The 19,117-nt window shown below is 53.4% G+C and overlaps 1 protein-coding gene across 2 annotated transcripts in view; it reads left to right on the top strand.

Moving 5' to 3' along the window:
- CSF1R (colony stimulating factor 1 receptor) overlaps positions 1-19,117 on the top strand; it is a 28,468-nt gene that overhangs the window by 7,352 nt on the left and 1,999 nt on the right. For both annotated transcript variants that reach the window (XM_074313750.1, XM_019734307.2), the window contains 16 exons: positions 427-563; positions 1,256-1,415; positions 2,754-2,940; positions 5,309-5,424; positions 5,585-5,705; positions 5,801-5,988; positions 7,648-7,763; positions 12,956-13,082; positions 13,213-13,317; positions 13,787-13,897; positions 14,545-14,695; positions 16,849-16,940; positions 17,040-17,134; positions 18,141-18,263; positions 18,343-18,454; positions 19,000-19,099. In XM_074313750.1, coding sequence (XP_074169851.1) covers positions 427-563; positions 1,256-1,415; positions 2,754-2,940; positions 5,309-5,424; positions 5,585-5,705; positions 5,801-5,988; positions 7,648-7,763; positions 12,956-13,082; positions 13,213-13,317; positions 13,787-13,897; positions 14,545-14,695; positions 16,849-16,940; positions 17,040-17,134; positions 18,141-18,263; positions 18,343-18,454; positions 19,000-19,099 — 2,041 coding nt within the window. The remainder of the gene's footprint in view (positions 1-426; positions 564-1,255; positions 1,416-2,753; positions 2,941-5,308; positions 5,425-5,584; positions 5,706-5,800; positions 5,989-7,647; positions 7,764-12,955; positions 13,083-13,212; positions 13,318-13,786; positions 13,898-14,544; positions 14,696-16,848; positions 16,941-17,039; positions 17,135-18,140; positions 18,264-18,342; positions 18,455-18,999; positions 19,100-19,117) is intronic.

Here is a 19,117-nt window from a genome sequence, read left to right as displayed (position 1 = left end):
ACCGGGCCTGGGGATGTGGGAAGGACGTTGGCTTTTAGTCAAGACAGTGACAAGAAACTACCGAATATTGGCACAGGAGAGAGGCGTGATCCAATTCACCTTCCTAAGAGCTCACTGTGGCTGCCGTGAGGGGTCCAGGTGGTAGAGGGGTCAGAGGGGAAGCATGGAGGCCTTCCAGGTGGCTGTTGCAGAGCAGAGTAGAGCAAGAGTCCAGAGCAGAGAATGGCGGTGAGACTGGGGAGAGGTAGCGGTGATGGAGGAAAGTGGGTTTTTCAAGGTCTATTTAGGAGATAAGTCTTGCTATGAGCACTGGGAGGTTGCCTCCCAGGATTTGGGATTGGAGTGTGGTGGGTGTCCTGGTCCATGGCAGGGAGCAGAGCAATAGTTCTGGCCTGACTGCTCATGGGTCCCTTCCCCTGGCCTCAGTCATCCCAGAGCCCCCGACTGTGACACTGGAGCCTAAAGAGCTGGTACGGATTCGAGGAGAGGCTGCCCAGATCGTATGCTCAGCCAGTAACGTTGATGTCCACTTTGACGTCTTCCTCCAACAAGGAAACACCAAGGTCAGTCCCTGGGGAGATAGCAGGGTGAAGTCTGCCCATCCTCCCAGTATGCCAGGCTGTGCACGATGGGGCCCTCAGCCCCACTACAAGCTGGCCGTCTGGACTGCGTGTACAGCCCAGGTCCAGAGAGAAGAGTGGACTTACCCAGGATCTCATTGCCAGTCAGTAGCTGGTCCAAAACCAGGACTCAGGCTCATGTCGCTGAAGCTTGTGGGGGCAGGTGGGGGAGGCTGTACTCTATCCCCTTGACAAATGACCTTTGCTCCAGCCTGTGGACAAGAGCCAGATGTCAGCTCACTTCTGACTTAGCATGGGGTTCTCAGCCACCTTCGAAGCCCAGGGATATAAGGTTATTTCAAAAAGACTTTGGGAGAGACAAACAAAGGAGTATTTTCAGGAGTGAATGGCGTTAGGCTGCTTCTGAGAACCCTCTCCCATCCCACTGTGCCTATTGTGTTCCAGGCACAGCCCTATGCCATTTGCATGCAATATCTCATTTACTCTTCACTGCAGCCCTAGGAGCACAGGGCCAGTATTAGTCCCATTTTACAGATGAAGAAACTGAGGCTCAGAGGTCAGTCCCTTATCCAAGAAAAGGAAGATAATAATCCTTAATAGCTGAGGATTTCAACTCAAATCATTTTAATCCTTAAACAACCGTGGTGTACCATTTCCATTCCTTCTGGCTGCAGCTCACAATCTTGGAACACTCCGACTTCCATCAAAACCGTTACCATAAAGTCCTGATTCTCAACCTTGATCAAGTAGACTTCCAACATGCTGGCAACTACTCCTGTGTGGCTACCAATACCCAGGGTGTCCAGTCCTCTTCCATGGTCTTCCGGGTCGTAGGTGAGCATCAGGGTGGAGGGGTAGGGCTGGCAGGGATCCTGGGGTGAGGGAGACGCGTAAGGGGATTGAGAAGGAGGAAGCTGATGGCAGAGTAGACACTGTTAAGACTACCTCTGCTAGAATCCCTGTATCCTAGACCTGGCTAAGGAGCCAAGTCTCTGGGAGACTTCCCAGATCCTCTCCCAGACGTCCTCTCTCCCGCCTAGGAGCCTCCTACAGAGCTTTGCTAAATTTCTGTTTAGCATCATTTTGTTCCGTTTTGGGATCGACGTCCAGTAGCTTCCTACTGGACTTCACTGTTCATTCATTCATTCATTCATTCATTCATTCATTCATTCATTCATGTCTGGGACACTCATGTCACAGAAACTTGTGAACAGACAATGTTCAGCCAGTGTGATCAGGAGAATCATGAGGTGTCCTGGGGACTTGGGGCCTCTGGGGCTGATCCCTCCTTCTTCTGCTCCTCTTTTCCTCCTCAGACCCCCCACTCCCACCCCCCGCCCCAGAGTAGCTTCATTGTAATTCATGCAAGATTTAATTAGTAGAAACTAGTCAAGTACAGGTAACAGAAACTAATTCAAACTGGCCTAATCAAAAGAGTATTTTATTGGCCTTGTAGCTATAAAGCCCGTGGATAGGAGCTTCAGGTACAGTTAGATCTAACTGTTCAGATAATGGAGCCAAGAATATGTTCCTTCCCAACTTTCAGTTGTACATTTTTTTTGTGGTACCCCTAGCAATGCCAGGCATGGTAACCTCATTGGAATGAGGCCTTCGTTTTCCCAGAGTTCCAACAAAAATCATAGAAATGAGTGTCATGGACTCATTAATTCACAAGCCTACGCCAAACCAGTCACTGGTCCAAAGGGGATACATTACTCTGATTGGCTGGCCTGGGTCACATGCCCATTTTAGAGCTGGTTGTGGAATTTATATTGACTGAACTATTACCAAAGGAAGGGGAAACGGATGGGGGCACATGGAAAAAATAAAGACTTTTTTTTTTACAGCTAAAAGTTTTTTCAAAAGATTATAACCACAGATATATTCAACCTCTTAATTATTCAAATAAGGTATAGGCATCAAAGAAGACAGGGATTTTCTCATGTTCTCTCAGGGACTCAGTGAGGAGAAGAGTTTGGAGCCCTGGGCTTCAGAGAGATGGGAAGAGAGATGTCAGAGGGCAATTCTTGGTTAGGGGTGGTGACTGTGTGCTTGGCACGTAGTAGGCACCAGGAGGGTCCAGCTGAATGACTGACTGGTAGATGACCAAATAAACACAAACCCAGGACATCTTCCCACTAATGCCAGATCTCTGTGTGTTCTGCTTTCCAGAGAGTGCCTACTTGAACTTGACCTCTGAGCAGAACCTCCTCCAGGAGGTGGCTCTGGGTGAGACGCTCAATCTCCAAGTCACAGTGGAGGCCTACCCAAACCTACAAGGTTTTAACTGGACCTACCTGGGACCCTTCTCTTACCGCCAGCCCAAGTTCAATTTTGACACCGACGAGAACATGTACAGGTACCACCTACCAGCTCTCACTGCACAGCCCTGCAGCCAGGTAGGGAATGCTTCAGCCAGGAGTCAGGACACTTGGATTATGTCTCAGCCTTGCTGTGTGACCTGGAGTGGGTTCCTGCCCCTTTCTGGTCCCACTTTCCCTGACTATGTAGAACCTCCATCTCAGTCATCTGTATTTGAGATTTCGATTACATTTGTGTACCCCTCTCTTCCACATCCTCAGGAAATCCAATGCCCTCCTCAAGAATTCTACCATTTCTTGGGAGTGTGCATTCTGATGGTCATTCAAGAACTCTCAATCTAGTCCATTCTCTTCTTTGGTGGCCAACTCACATGTAAAAGAAAATGCCCCATGATTTCCACCCCTAGATACACTCCTAATGAAGATGGCACAGGGTATCCGCCACACACACAGGCTTGGGGTGGGGTAGAGGAAATGAACACCATCCAATCACAGATACATCAAAAAGTGTTTTAAAGGCCTTTGTTCACCCAGCCCTGAGAATTTCTCACTGGCCATTCCTCTCCAGGTTCAAACTCTTCTCATAAAGTGCTACCTGACTACTTCCTCTCTTCTCCCAGAATCCTGATTTCCCCACATGCACAACATTTTAGAAAAGCTCTTTAGCTCTTTTTCCTCTCTCCACAGCCTGGACTCTGTCCTCAGGGTCTTACTTTCCCAACCCAACTGGACTAACCAGGCAGTTTTCTAAACAAGAGATTTTCTGCTCTAAGAGGAACACTGATGCCTCTTTCATAGTAAAAGAGGTTAAAACAATGGTTTCTTTACCTTATTCTATTTGAATGAGAGCGTACAGCTCAATCAAGGACAGCAAACATGTGGTGTCTGTGTGATAACTTCTCTTCCCCCACTCATGACAGGTATCCCTGCGCCACTTTCCTGCAGAGTCTAGACGAGTGCTTCTCAACAGTCTCCAGACAGTATTTCCATCATAACTGGCTCGTGAGAGCAGACCTGTTTGCCATCCCTGGGCTGGCTAATCCCTTAGATACTGTCCAACTCCCATACTCTCTGGGGTTCTCTTTCTAGCTCCTGACGCCCAGACCTCACTGGCTCCTAGACTCTTGCTTGTTGGTCATTAGCATCGACAAGGAGGGTCCCGTATCTTCCTCTTCCTCTTCCCAGTTCCCTTATTCTTTCTGGCCAGGAATTCTAGCTTCCCCTCATCTAAAGCAGAAGTTCTGGAGTCTCCAGAAATCTGGAGTCTGCCGACCCCTGGGAGGGGTCCGGTCCATGGACAGATTTCAGGGGTCCATGAGCAACAGGGACATTGTGGAAAGGAACCAGGGATAACCCCTCAAACACAGCAGTCTGGGGCCATTCATCGCAAGGCAGACAAGCTGGGCACCACAGAGCCACGGAGCCGAGCTTATGAGATGGCGTGACCCTCGTGGTGACTTTGAGTCATTCACGGAAGTTAATTTTTTTTCAATTTAAGAAATTAATGTTAGTTAGCTCAAAAATGACATGTGTAGAGAGGTTCTGTATGCCAAACTCTGAATGAGCTCGCCCTTTGAATACCATGGGTTTTAGTCTGGTGGTGGCTGCATTTTCCAAAGAAGAGCTGGCATTCTGCTATGACTTATTTTTTGAAAAACGTATTTATTACCTAAATGATACGTGTTCCTTATGTATATATTTTAAACTAGAGAGTAAGAAAAGAATTTAAAAAATTATCTGGAATTGGCCAAGGATTACTTTTGTTATTTGCATTTGCTTCTAAGCCTTTCCTGTAATAAAGGGCACCAGTAAATTTAGTGCCTACGCTGAGTCAGGCTTTGTGTCAAACATTCTGCATACATAGCCCTTTAATTCTCAGGTCAAGTCTGTGAATTAATTACCATCATGTCACCCTTACAGAAAAGGAAGCGAAGGATCAGAGAGGTTAAGTACTTATCTAAGGTCACATAGCAAAGAAATGGCAACACCAGGACTTGACCTCTGGTCTCTGTGGACCCCAAGGCTACATCCTGTTTCTCATTCCTCTCACAGTCCCTCTGGGCAGGGTTGGAGCTTTAGGGATGGCAGCTGACCTGAGAGGTAGCATTTTCAGCAAGGATGGCTTTGCCCAGTGATGTTGGTGGAAGCAGGTACATTCAGTGGGGCCTGTGATGTGTCTCCCACTGCTTTATAGGTAAGAGAACCAACGAAGGAAATCGGGTTGGTGGTTTTCCCATGTCTCAGTGGCACCCAGCCTGGGTTCCTGGCTTAGCCAAGGCCTTTGTGCCCTGTACACTTTACCAAATATAAAGCAAAGCCTTTCAGGGTGGTTGTCTGAGCCCGCCATCCTAGTGGGAGAAACAGCGGGCTGGGGCTCACCTCAGATGTCCTTTTCCTCTCATGCAGGTACAACTTCACCCTCTCCCTGCCTCGCCTGAAGGCCTATGAGGCCGGCCGCTACTCCTTCCTGGCTGAAAATGCCCGAGGCAGAGAAGTTCTGACCTTCGAGCTCCACCTTCTATGTGAGTGATGGAGCAGGGCTTGAGAACCTCGGGCCCCCAGGGCTGCCTGGAGAGATGAGCTGGGAGAGGTTGGGAGAGGAAGCTCAGTGCGAGGTGGTCAGCAGGAGACGTGGGGCCCTCGGGCTGACCCCTCCGTCTTCTACTCCTCTTTTCCTCCTAGACTCCCCAGAGGTATGCGTCACGTGGCAACCCACCAATGGCTCTGATGCCCTGCTCTGTGAGGTCTCCGGGTACCCCCAGCCCAACGTGACGTGGGTGCAGTGTGGGGGTCACACTGATAGGTAAGTGGGCTCCTCTTGCCTTCCTCCCCTGGACTGAGGGGTTGGGGCAGGCGGTGGGTACCCTGAAACTCTGAGCCACGCTTTGCTCTTCCCAGATGTGATGAGACCCCAGAGCTGGTCTTCGAGGACCCACACCCCGAGGTCCTGAGCCAGGAGCCCTTCAACAAGGTGACTGTCCACAGCCTGCTGGTCATTGGAACCTTGGAACACAACAGGACGTATGAGTGCAGGGCCCACAACAGGGCAGGGAACGTCTCCCAGGCCTTCTCGCACATCTCTGTAGGTGAGCCTTAACCCTCCCCTCCAGGCTGGGATGTGAGGGTTACCCAGGAAGGTGCTCCAGTTCAGGGAGCCCGAGTTCTAACGTGGAGCAGATCCCAGCTGAACCGAGTCCCACCTCTGTGGGTCCCTCTCCAGGCCCCTCCTGAACAAAGGTCTGAAGCGGCCAGATGGGGGAGTCTAGAACCCTCAGGACTGGAGGTAGGGGGAGAAGAGTGGAGGGGAAGCAGACGTGAGTCCAGAGAGAAAGCAGCATGGAACCAAGCACTGCCTAACTGGCCCCTTTGCTCATATCCCTGCACTTTAACTCATTCATTAATTCACAAGTGTGCATTTGGCATCTTCTGCATACCAGGTACTCAGTGCAGGAGAGCCACGCTGCCATAGAGCCTTGAGTGGTGAGGGAGACAATCAATGACAAGTGGCACAGTCCAACCCCACCCCAGGGCCAACCTTGGTGGCCTTCTCCATCCATCCCTGAACTCATTCCTGCCAGAGACACAGTCCCATCCATTCGGGGCCACTGTCTGAGAGCGGGGCTGACGTCCAGCCCTGGGCACAAATGCAGGCTTCATCTGTCGAGAGGAAGGGACACCTTTCTGTGTGTTGCACAAAGGCTCTGTGGGTAGTTCTCTGATTCTGTGCAGAGGCCCATAGCTTCTGATAGCAGGTCTCAGCACCCGTGTATGCAGGCCTAGCAAGTCTCCCTGGGCCCAGAGAGGACAGAGGGGGAGCTTCTGCCTGACTCACAGGTGGCCCCTCGAGTGTCCCAGCTGCTGGCCTTGGAGCAACTGCTGCCAGGGCCCAACTCCACACACAGCTGCCCATGGCTGTTTTCAGTCTCACTGATGATGGTCGTTTATCAAAAATAACAAAGCCAGCATTTTATTGAATGCTTACGCCATGCCAGGCATTGTGCTAAGCTCTTTACTGGCATTGTCTCAATGAATTCACACACTCTAGGAGGTTAGAACTATTTTCTTTTGACTTTGGAGGTGATGGGCCTAAAGCTGAGGGAGAAGTGACAGGTTCTGTGTCACACACCTCTTAAGTGGCAGAGGTGAGATTTGGCCCCAGACACATGCTGTTGATCTGGGTAAGGCGATGTCCTTCAAAACCTATCGAGAGAACTAGGGTCATTGATTGGGGAAGGGGTCATGGGCCTGGCTTTCAGAGCCTCGGAAGGGCTGCGTGTTTCCAAAAGGCACCCATAGAAGCAGCAGAAACTCTCAGGAAGGCAGATTTTAGCCTAACTTCTAGAAGGTCTTTCTACTTAAGCTGCCCAGAGGTGTAGGCAGTGAACCCCATCACGGGGGAGTTGTGTGCAAGCCAAGGCTGGGCACGAGGCCAGGCTACTGCAGAGGGGCTCCTTGCCCTGGTGGGGGTGACACTGTGTGACCTGAGGGCCTCCCCCAGCCACAAAAGGCTGAGAGTCCAGCAGGGGTTAGAGCTGGGCATGAGCAGAGCAGGAGGGTCTGTCCTCCATGCCCCTGGCTGGGGGAGGGTCTGCAGGAAGGCTCCCTGAGGCTCTGGATACTTTGCTCAGTCATAGCATTTATCGAGTGCCAGCTGTGTTCCAGGCAGTGCACTGGCCTATTCTCAATGAGGGCAGGGGTCACTGAGGCCCCCTCTGCCACTCACTCTCCTGCCCCGCCCCTTCTAGGAGCCAGGGTGCAGCCCCGTGAGGAGCCCTTCTTCACGCCAGTGCTGGTCGCCTGCATGTCCGTCACGGCCTTACTGCTGCTGCTGCTCTTGCTGCTTCTGTACAAGTACAAGCAGGTGAGCCCGGGCAGGGCGGGGTGGCCAGGGGCCCCGGGTGCGCCGGACTCTGGGACAGCAGCGCTAGACCACGCAGGTCCTCCCTTCAGCCCCCGAACACCCACTCATTCTGTCAACAGCTCTTTAGTGGGTGCCTACTGTATGCCAATGTATGCCAAGTGCTGGGTGGGCCAAAACTCACAGCCTCTGAGGCGCTGCCCTCATAGCATTCACTGTGTAGGGGGGAGACAGTCGCTAATCAATTCACCAGGAAAGTGCGGGCGAAAGATGCTCCGGGCAGAGCAATGGGTCCCAGAAGAGTGTAAGCGTGGGATCCTGTCCCGGCCTGGGGCCAGGCCTGTGCCTCACCCTCAGGTGGCAAGTGGTCTACTGGAGGAGGAAGGCTTGACCATCATCAGCCTCTTGGTTATTGAATGTTATTATTCAGAGCTACCGTTTACTGCGTGTTGACGTTTGGTGTGCTGCCTGTCACTTTGAGAGCACAATCAGTGATAGCGATTTTAGGGGCATTTTTAAAATCAATTGTGTTACATACATCCTCTCATTTAATGCCCTCAAAAGTCATGGCATGTAGATATAATAGTATCTATCACTAACCCCATTTTACAGAGTTGGCAGCTGAGGTTCCGAAAGGTTGAGACATTTGCCCTAGATTACAGCGGGTCGATGGCAGAGGCTGGTTTTCAAAAAGCCATGTTTTTTAATCATGATGCAAAACATTGGATTGTCTTATTTTACCCTCACAACACCCAGAGGCAGGGACGGTAGCAGTTGGCATTTTACAATAAAGAAACTGAGGCTCAGGAAGGTTGAAGAACCTGCCCAAGGGTTCCAGGCGCCTCCCATCCCAGGTCCACAGCCCCCACCACCGGGCCTAGCTGCCTCCCTGAATAAAAGACGGTGTCCAGTGTGATCAGATGCTGAGAGGGCCAGGCCAGAGGGCTGTGGATTCCAGCAGTGGAGGGATCTGTTCCACTGGTGGGGAAGGCAGACTGCTTGGAGGAGGCGGCTTGGCATGGGGGCACAGGCCTTGGGGCATGCAGCAAGGAGAGACAAGACCACAGAAAGGGTATTTTTAGGGCAGAGAGTAATGTGTGCAAAGGGTGGGGGGAAGACCAAGGTGAATTCTGGAAATACTAGCACGTAGATGAGGAGGCAGATGGGGGCAGGTTGGGGATCTGAGAACTTGGACCCCATCCTGTAGGCTCAGGGCTGTCAGTGGGTTTGAACAAGGGAGTGATATGATTTAGGGGTGAATCACTTCTTCTCCACACCTATCTTGGGGGCTTTAGTGTGAGAAGAGGACTTGGAGTAGATAGAATGGATGGGATGTGGGGGCACCCCAGGGTCCCATGGGTTTAGCTCTCCATGCTCATGAACAGCATGGGGAGGCAGCTCAGAGTGCAGCCCCCAGGAAACCAGGGCCCCAGGTCAAGACTTGGAGGATCTGGGTCCAGCTCTGATGCAGTTTTGCCATATAACCTTGGCTGACTCACTGCCTCTCTGGGCCTCAGTTTCCCCACCTGTACCATGGGACTGGCGGCTTTTAACAGCCCCCCTCCTAGGACATTCCACGAGCCTACTGTAGATCTGGTTTAAGAGCCAGGGGTTGCTAGTTGGACGGATCTGGATCCGAGTCCTGCTTCTGCCAGTTTCCAGCTATGGGACCCTGGGAAAGTTGATGTCTCTAAGCCTCTGTTTCTCCATCTGTGAAATGGGTTAATAATAGTGGCCACCCCACCAGACTGTCTTGAGGATTCACGATGTAAGGCATGTAGAGGACTCCACCGAGTGCTGAGCACAGACAGTGCTCAAAATGGACGTTGCGTCCTTCGTCCAAGGAGGAAGTTGACTGAGGAACCCGTTAGCTCATGCCTCTTGGGACCGGAGGGGTGTCTGAGGTTGGGCCTCTCCTTGACTACACACCCAAAGTGGTGTTGGGCCCTGCTCGTCCACCTCCAGGCACAGGACCACACTTGTGATCGCCCATTCCTTCTACGAGCAGCTCTGGCTTTCAAGTTCTTCCTTACACAGAAGCTAAAACCGCCTCCCCGAGCCCTGCAGAGCTGCCCAGGACAGACTGCAGAGATTCCAGAGAAGTTCCCAGTTCCCCTCCAGCCCTTTCTGCCTTGCTGTGGGTTAGCCCTTGGCCAGCTGTGGTTTAGGCACCTTACCCTCCCTCCATGGGACCATTTGGGGAACAAGTACTTCCAGTCACCTCATTTCCCATCCAGGAAATTCAACTGCCCCCTGAGCCCACTCAGGGCCAAGAGAAGGAGGGTATCCCAGGGGACAAAACCTTCAGGTGTCAAGATGATCATGCCCCTATCTCAGGGCCTGCAGTCCAATTCTCCTGTTTTGCCCCCTGGGATTCTGAGACTCGCCCCTGCACTGTGGACTCAGCCTGGCCAGTTTGTACTGCCCAGGCCTGGGGTGAGGGTGTCCTCGTCTGCGGGAAGGACTGTTTGTGCCTCAGGCTGAGTCATCACTTTTCTGGCCCCCAGAGAGACCACGGGGGTGGTGGCAAAGGGGGAAGAGAAAGAGCAGGAGTCAGCAGGCAGAAAGGAGGAGGGGCACAGAAAGGAAAGGATGAGGCAGGAGGAGCAAAGGGGATGGGGGGAGAGGCCGGGATTCTGGGGGTCAGAACTGAGCTGTGGGGACTAGCACCAAATTGGGGGAAAATGGGGGTTCTCACGGTATCCTAGGAACTGTTGAGGTCTCTACCTTCCTGAGACAGAACAGCCACCGAGCCAGAACCAGCAGGCCTAGTGGCACTTTGCTGTCTCCTGCCTACCTTGGTTGCCAAGGGGAAGTTGCGGGTGGACATAGGGCCTGAGCCTGTCGTGAGGAATAAATGCGATGACGCACAGTGAGTGTATAGACCTGAACCCTGTTCACAGGAAGTGCTGGAGAAGCATTCACTGATATTAGGAAGTCTGAGGCAGCCCTTCCCAGCCTCCCTGGAAGGGTTCTCCTGTGGAGGAGAAGCCCCTCTGGGTAGAAGCCCCTGGGAGCTACCTATGAGCCCTTTCCAGGGACGGTAGAGGCCCAGGCTTGGGTGGTGTACGTGGAGAACTGGGAGCCGCTTGCTAGGAAGAGGAGTGGGGACGTCTGAATCAGACGGAAGAGAGCTGCCCCCTTCTCCAGGTAGAGTCTGGGATCCAGAAAGCTGAGATTCCAGCCGGACAACCTCTTCTTCCTTCGACGCCCATCCCTTTCTCCAATATCCCCTGCCTGGCTGGGGGCAGCAGTGGGGAGGGGCTGACTCAGGCCCAGCTATAGGAGACAGAGGAAGGAGAAGTGGTGAGGAGACAAACAGGCCTTGGTCACAGAGGCTTCTGGACATGGAAGTGGCTGGGGCTGGGACGGGGGCGTTCAAAGAATCCCCTCCTGGCTCGGTCTCTCTTTTGGGCTGGGAAGGCAGCACAGGAAAGGTTGGAACCCTCTGAGACTCAGGAAGTCCTGCCTCTGTCCCATTTCAGACTCCCCTCCCAAGCCATAACATGGGTATCCTTAAGTTTGCCTGTAGTCTCCCCCACCCCCAAGCAGAACCTGGAAGCCCTTCCTTACGTCTCCCAAAACACCATCTGCAAGGTCTTCCCTGTGGCTATCTGGAGGCTCGTCTCTTAACCCAGCAAGACGTGCAGCCACAGGCCACCCTCCACAACACCCTGTAGCTCCCCCAAGCTGGGTGCCCACGAAGGAGCCCAGCTGCTAAGCACAGCACAGCTGGTCCTCATGCCCAGGGGGCCTGACAGGAAAGAGGCTTGGACTGCTGACCCAAGGCCTCGGTGTTCTCCGCTGCCACAGCCCAGCTTCCACTTTCCACCTAAACTCTGTCTTCCATCAGCACTTCTCAAGGGCAGCCCCTGGCATGATGCCCCCAAGCAGCTGCCACCCGGGCAGGAAAGAGAGAGGCAGCCAGCTGCTCCTCCTCCCTGAAACAGCTCTGCTCCAGCTGGGGGTCGGTAACAGCAGGGGATGCCTGAGAAGGAACTCAGGCCCTCCAGACACTCACTACCTTGTGGGCAGAGAGGGCTTCTCACTTATCTCAGCCCCCCAGACCTTCCTGACTTTGGAACCTCCCCTGCTCCCCTCAAGCCACGTGGCTGAGAACCTTCCAGTCAGTACAAGTCGCCAGGCCCTTTCCCACTGCCAGGCCTCCGCGGGTCTGTTCAGAGCTTGCCCAGGGCTCCCTTCCGTGGTCACATGGCTGGCTCCTTCTCACCTCCTCAGGGGCCCTCCCTCACTTATCTTCAGTTGTACCCACCACTCTCTATCCCATTAGCCCGCTTTATTTTCTTCACCGCACTATTTGAAAATGTCTTACATATATATCTATTTGAGGTGAATGTCTGAGACCAGGATGCAAACTCCATGAGGGCAGGGATTTGGTCTCGCTCAACTGTGAGTCAGTGGGGCCTGGCACAAACGGGCCCCGGGAAGGATTTGGAAGGGCATGTCCGTTAGACTTAAAAAGAGAGGAAATTCTGTCCCATGCTACAACACGGATGAACCTTGAAGACATTATGCTAAGTGAAAGAAGCCAGTCGCAAAGGACAAATACTGCATGACTCCACTTATATGAGGCACGTAGAGTAGTCAGATTCATGAGGTGTGTGGAATGGTGGTGGCCAGGGGCTGGGGGGAGGCGGGGAGGGGGAGGTGTTTAATGAGTATGGAGTTTCAGTTTTGCAAGATGAAAAGAGTTCTGGAATGGGTTGCACAAGAATGTGAATGTACTTAACACTAGTGAACTGTGTTGAGATGGTAAACTTTGTTATGTGTCTCTTACCACAAGTAAAAACAAATAGTATTTAGGTGGGAGGATAGCGGGATGGCTCTCAGGTTCCATCCTCCCTCCTGGCTCAGGAATTACCAAATTTTCAGAGCTATCAAGGCCCTAAGAGGCGATCTGTCCACGTCTCTGAATACATAGGAAGGGGAGGTGAGGCTGGGCAAGGGAAGTCACACAGTGAAGCCAAGCCAAGCCAGGAAGGGCCAGAGCTCTCAGAGCCATGGGCATGAGAAGACCCAGCCCCTCTCACCACATGCATCCCCGGCCATACCCTGCCTCCTCCGGCTGAGAGCCATGGCACTGCCCAGTTCCCCTGCCTTAGGAGTCGGGGATGAGATCCAAGACGCACCAGCCAGGCCCAGCTGACACGTGCTTCCTCTCTCTCCCTCTGCAGAAGCCCAAATACCAGGTGCGCTGGAAAATCATTGAGAGCTATGAGGGCAACAATTACACGTTCATCGATCCCACCCAGCTGCCCTACAATGAAAAGTGGGAGTTCCCCCGTAACAACCTGCAGTTTGGTGAGATGGGACCTCAGCCCACCAGGCCCTCCCACCCCAGGGCAGCATGGGCTGCAGGGACCCCGGGGGCCCCTAGAGAGCGAGCCCTTTGGTGCCCAGGGACCTAAGAGTCTGTGTGTATGTGTGGCAGGTAAGACCCTTGGAGCTGGCGCCTTTGGGAAGGTGGTAGAGGCCACAGCCTTTGGTCTGGGCAAGGAAGATGCTGTCCTGAAGGTGGCGGTGAAGATGCTGAAATGTGAGTGAGAGAAAGGCGTCTGCGGAGTTTGGAGGAGCCAGTGGGAGGTGGTACATGCTGTGGGGGCGAGGCTGCCCTGTGGTCGTAAGAGGCACTGCAGGCATTTTCAGCCCATTTGCGCCTGGGATTGGCGGTGAGCTCCAGGCTCCCTCTAACTTCTGGGTGTGGAGGGGTTTCTGATTGAGCCCCCAAAGAGGCTGGGGTTCACAGAGGCCACCCTGGGCCATGGCCTGGCTACAGCTTGGCTTCCTGTCACCCAAGACCAGCTCAGTGACTGGCCCTATGGCTTCTCTCTGTCTCTCTCCCTAACTCCCATCTGTATGTCGCATTTCTCCTTCTCCCTCTTTTGGCCCCTGGTGGCTTTGGGGCTCTGGGTGCACCCTGCCTGCTCCCCTGGGGGTCTCCCATCTTTGTGGCTCTCCATGCCCTGCCCTCTCCTCATCTGTGGGACCTTGGCCCCATCTCGCAGCCACGGCTCATTCTGACGAGAAGGAGGCCCTCATGTCGGAACTGAAGATCATGAGTCACCTGGGTCAGCACAACAACATAGTCAACCTGCTGGGAGCCTGCACCCATGGAGGTGAGGGGCCCTGGCGGGCACGGGGGCCCACGGCCTGGGGCCCTCTCAGGTGTCTGAGGGCCCCAGGGCCACCTCACTCCATCTCCCACTTTACGTCTTCTCCAAGTGAAGGCAGAACCCCTGTCTCAGTGTCCCTTAAATTCCTGGGCTGGACGCCTGGAGTGGTCAAGCTGCTCGTAGATAGCAGACGGTTCTGGGAGCTCCGAGCAGCGGCTCTCTGACAAAAGTGGGCATCAGTGACTGGGGAGGGAGCTAAGGTAGCAGGTCCCTGGGCCCTGCTCCAAGCGGTCAGATTCTGTGGGTCTGGAGTAAAGCCCCAAATCTACCATTTAAGAAGCTCCCACCCAAAGACATTTGGACACTCACCGTGGGGTCCACAGAGGTGCCCCAGGGCCTGTTGGGATTCCAAGTCCGCTCCATCCTCCTCTATAGGAGCTTTGACCTTTATAAAACTGCCATAGATTTCCTTTGAGGAAATAATTGTTTGGCTACGGTTTTTTTTGTTTGTTTTTTTGAGATTCCTCTGCTTTAGACAGATGCAACTCTGAGTCTCAGTTCAGGATGCCTCATTGCCCCTACCCCATGTTCCTGTTTACGTGGGGAGTGGGTTGTGGGGTGCACTCACCCCACTCTCTTGGCTGCTCTAGGTCCTGTCCTGGTCATCACTGAGTACTGTTGCTATGGCGACCTGCTCAACTTTCTGAGAAGGAAGGCTGAGGCCATGCTGGGACCCAGCCTGAGTCCAGGCCAGGACCCTGGCTACAAGAACATCCACGTGGAAAAGAAATACTCCCGCAGGTAGTACCCCCGCCAGGGACAGGAATGAGGCCACGACTGGGAGGAGGGGGCCCAGGTCTGTCCCCAAAGCTAGCTCAGGGTTGGGTGGCTAGTGGCTTTCACATTCCCATCTGTCATGTGTAATAGCCACCCTAGGTTAGATGGGCAACTCGGTTTCTCTACTACTTATTCTCATCATCCAACAAATATTTGAGCACCTACTACATTCTGGAAATATCAAGGCAAAGATGGGCAGCTTATAGTCTGGTGGAGACAGGCATTAATGAAATCCTTATGTAAAAGTTCAACTAAGACCATTTGGGATGCTAGCCAGAGATGGGAAGATCTTGGGGGTAATCGCCCTGTTTTTCCCATAGCACATGCTGCTGGGGGCTGCAGAGAACCCATTCCACTTAGGAGTAGCCAGTGTCAAGTCCCCACCTCACCACGAAGTGGGGACAGCGTCTGTGGGTTGTTGGGTGAGCAGTGCAAAACGGCATCACTGTAGCAGGTCCCTGGTCCATTTGGGCCTCATTTTCCCCAGGCAAGCCATCAGGGGTTGCACCTCTCAGGGTCTTTCCTGTCATTCTGTATGCTGTGATTCCTGGAAGCCACCCAGAGGCAGATGGACAGAGCCACATGGGGAAGCAGAGAGAGGAAGTGGCCAGTTTCATGACACACACGAGTCAGGGCAGAGGCAAAGCCTGGCCTAGATTCTGCTTTCTTGACTCCTGGTCCAGTACCACACTGCTCTCCTGGAAGTCTCCATCTTGGGGCTTGCGGGGCTTCAGAGCCAGGCTTCTGGCAGCCAGGAAAGGATCAGAATGAGAAGGCTGTACATTGGGCCCCTTTCCTAGCCACCGTCAGCTGCCAAACCTGTGGAGGCAAAAGGAGGAGGAGGCCATTTCACTCCATCCAGTGTCCTCAAATGTGGGGGTTGGCAGGATCTGCTTCCTCTTCTAAGAGGATGGCTCACACTGAGCCTCTGCAGGCTGGAACCTCAGGCCAGATCAAATCAAAATGAGAACCAAAAGTATTATCTCCCATCTTTAAATCTGTAGGTGGGGAAAGGATTCACAGAGTGGGGGTGATTTAAAGGGCAAGTGGCACATGAACCAATCCTGCCAAAGGGATCTCAGGTTACATTATTAGAAGTATAATTTCTAGACCAAGGGAGGGGATAGTTTTGCCATGGTCAACCCATGAATAAAACACTAGGCTCTCTTTCTGGGAACGCTCGAGTATGGACATTGTCAAGATGCACGTCTCTATCACAGAGGGGACAGGAGGATGACAGGTCCAGAACTCATCTGGTTGGGATATTAAATTGGTGCAAAAGTAACTGTGGTTTAAAGGGTTAAAAAAAATTGCAAAAACCACAATTACTTTTGCACTAACCTAATAGAGCAGTGCTTCTCAAACTACCTGCCACTCAAAAGCAGGGCTCATAGGCATCCCTGGAGAGCTGTTAGAAATGCTCAATCTCAGGCCTGCCCAGACCTGCTGAATCAGAATCTGCATTTAAATACGATTCCAGGTGATTCAATGCTCATGAATTAGTTTAAGAAGTACGTCTCTAGACCAGTGGGTCTCAACTCAGGCAGGTTGTACACTGGAATTGCCTGGAGAGGTTTAAAAGTGGTTTAACGGCTGAGTTTTGCCCCTCGAGTTTCTGAAGTCGTCTGGGCATGGGGAGGGAGTGTTAAAAGCTCTGCATGATGATTTTCATGTGAAATCAGGGATGAAAGCCACTGTCTAGACAGAGAGGACTCAAAGAGGCCCTAGGCTATGCTCGGATCCCTGCAGTGCGGTTATGGGGAAGAGGGAGCCTACTTCTCTGTGGCCCTTCAGGGAAGAGCAAGGACCAAGGGAAGGGGAAAATCTCAGGGGTAGACTGGGATTAGGAACAATAAAGAACTTTCTAACAGGCAGAGTTGCCAAAAGAGAACAGGTTATCAGCTCCCTCACTGGATGGTCAAGCAGAGATCAATGATCACTCAGAATGTGATGGGGGCTAGGCGGGTGGTGGTGGGGGGAGGTTCCTTGTCAGACAGTGATGTTCAAGCTGACCCCAAGGTCCCTTCCCTTCCCTGCTGAGTGGCTGGAGGCCAAGGCCTGAGCTGGCTGGTGTGGTGATGGGGACTGACTGGTCCTCGGTCCCCTGTCCTATGTAGGGACAGCGGCTTCTCCAGCCAGGGTGTGGACACCTACGTAGAGATGAGGCCCGTTTCCACTTCTTCTTCAGATGACTCCTTCTCTGAGCAAGGTGAGGAGGTCCCAGGCTGCGGGAAAGGGGAGGGCCACCGGGGGCTGGGCGGGTGGGGCAGGATGTAGCAGGCTGCCCTGACACGTCTCCCCACACCAGACATGGACAAGGACGGGTGGCCGCTGGAGCTGTGGGACCTGCTCCACTTCTCAAGCCAGGTGGCCCAGGGCATGTCCTTCCTTGCTTCTAAGAACGTGAGTTGGAAACCAGATCCCATGTCATCACCTGGGGGACGGGGTGGGAGGGAGCACTGAACACCCATGAGGTTGGAGGAGTGAGGATGAGGAAGAAAGTGGAGCATTTGAAGGGGCAAGGGAGGAGCCAGAGTGCCAGAAAGCAAGTGGGCAGAGGCCACACAGCGTCCGTCCAGGCTGCAGCCTCAAAGGGCTTGGGAGAAAGCTGTGCCCGAGTTCCTCCAGGAGGGCGGGAGCCCCAGCCTGAGCGGTGCCGCTTACCAGCAGTGCAACAGGACCCCATTTCCAAGAGCAGGCATTATTCCTGTTTTGTCAACAGTGTGAACGAGACAACCGTTGTGCCCCCTTGCGAAGGACATGGTCTCATGGGGTAACAGAGCCTCCTGAGTTGACATGAGGCTATGAGATGATATGTGCAATACACGCAGCCCCGGCAGAAGTGCCCTAGCAGTGGGAGCTGTGGCTGTCCTCCTTAGAGCACGACTTGGGGCTTAAGTTTGATTCTTGGCTCTGCCACTTGCTGTGTGCTTTTGAGCAACTACTGACATTCTCTGAGCCCTAGTTTCTATACCCATAACAAGTGGCACAATCCCAGGGTTGAGGGCAAAATGGGATTACAACATGTGCAGATGTTTAAGGAAGGGCATGGCACGGTAGGGCCCTGAAGGGGGCAGCTGCTATCATTAGGAGCCATGTGGGCCAGACACTGCTCAGAGCGCCACGGCTCACTGCTTCTGGGCCCGAGCAACCACCTAGGTCGAAGTCAGCTCCTGCTGCTCAGGGCCAGAGGGCCAGTGGTTTCTAAACACTCGACTGTCCAACTGCGTTCTATTTTCTCAGCCTCAGGGCTGTGCTAGAAGGTAGGATGGGAGTCAGGGTCAGGATCCAAACTGATGCCCTTTCTCCACGGGGACCCCTAGGCCTTCTAGGGCCCTAGCCGTTCCTCCTGCAATTTGGGCTCAGGTAGGGGAGGGCCCAGGACTAACCCTGCAGCACTTCCCCTCAGTGCATCCATCGGGACGTGGCAGCCCGAAACGTTCTGCTGACCAGTGGGCGTGTGGCCAAGATTGGGGACTTTGGGCTGGCTAGGGACATCATGAATGACTCCAACTACATCGTCAAGGGCAATGTGAGTTCTGGAAGGGATGGGCCAGGCTGGGGAGGGCATAGGAGCCAGGGCCAAAAGTGACTGGGGTCTGCTGTGCCAGGCTCGCCTGCCCGTGAAGTGGATGGCTCCAGAGAGCATTTTCGACTGCGTCTACACGGTTCAGAGCGATGTCTGGTCCTACGGAATCCTCCTCTGGGAGATCTTCTCACTCGGTGAGAGGCTGGCCCAGTGCAGGCTCAGCCTGGGGGCTGACCCGTGTCTGGTTACCTGTGGTGTCTTATACCTTAAAGATGCTTGGTGCCCAGGGCGGAGCAAGGGCTGGTGTGAATGGACAGGCAAAGCATCTTAAAACCAGTGTTGCAGTTCCTGTGTGGGCTGGGCAGACCCTCCATTGCGACAAGCATCCCCTCTGGGCTGTTCTGTCTGCTTGTGCTGTTGCTGCTTCCTAGAATGCTATTGTCCCCTTGTCTGAAACGTGCATACCCGTGAAGACGCAGCTCCCAGCTCTGGAGCTCTGGGCACAGGGCCTTGGGTAAAGCCCTTCAATGTACTCCTCTCACCACCTCTCACTGCAAAGCCTGGGCTGGAACTGTGTGGTGGGATGAGGCTGGGTGAAGGTTCTCTACTTCCTAGAGCCTGTGCCCTTCGCAGTGCCTGGCACAGAGTAAACACTAAGAGGAACCTCAGCCTTGCCAAGGTGTGTGGGGTGGGGAAGGGCAAAGGAGCACTGAGCACGGTGTGATCTTGGCCTTTGCAGGGCTGAACCCCTACCCTGGCATCCTGGTGAACAGCAAGTTCTACAAGCTGGTGAAGGATGGGTACCAAATGGCCCAGCCTGCGTTCGCTCCAAAGAGCATGTAAGTGAAGGACCTCCA

The sequence above is a fragment of the Rhinolophus sinicus genome, linkage group LG10, assembly GCF_036562045.2.
Source record: "Rhinolophus sinicus isolate RSC01 linkage group LG10, ASM3656204v1, whole genome shotgun sequence".
Lineage (NCBI taxonomy): Eukaryota > Metazoa > Chordata > Mammalia > Chiroptera > Rhinolophidae > Rhinolophus > Rhinolophus sinicus.
The sequence above is the reverse complement of the archived record's forward strand: the minus strand, read 5'-3'. Positions and strand labels throughout refer to the sequence as shown.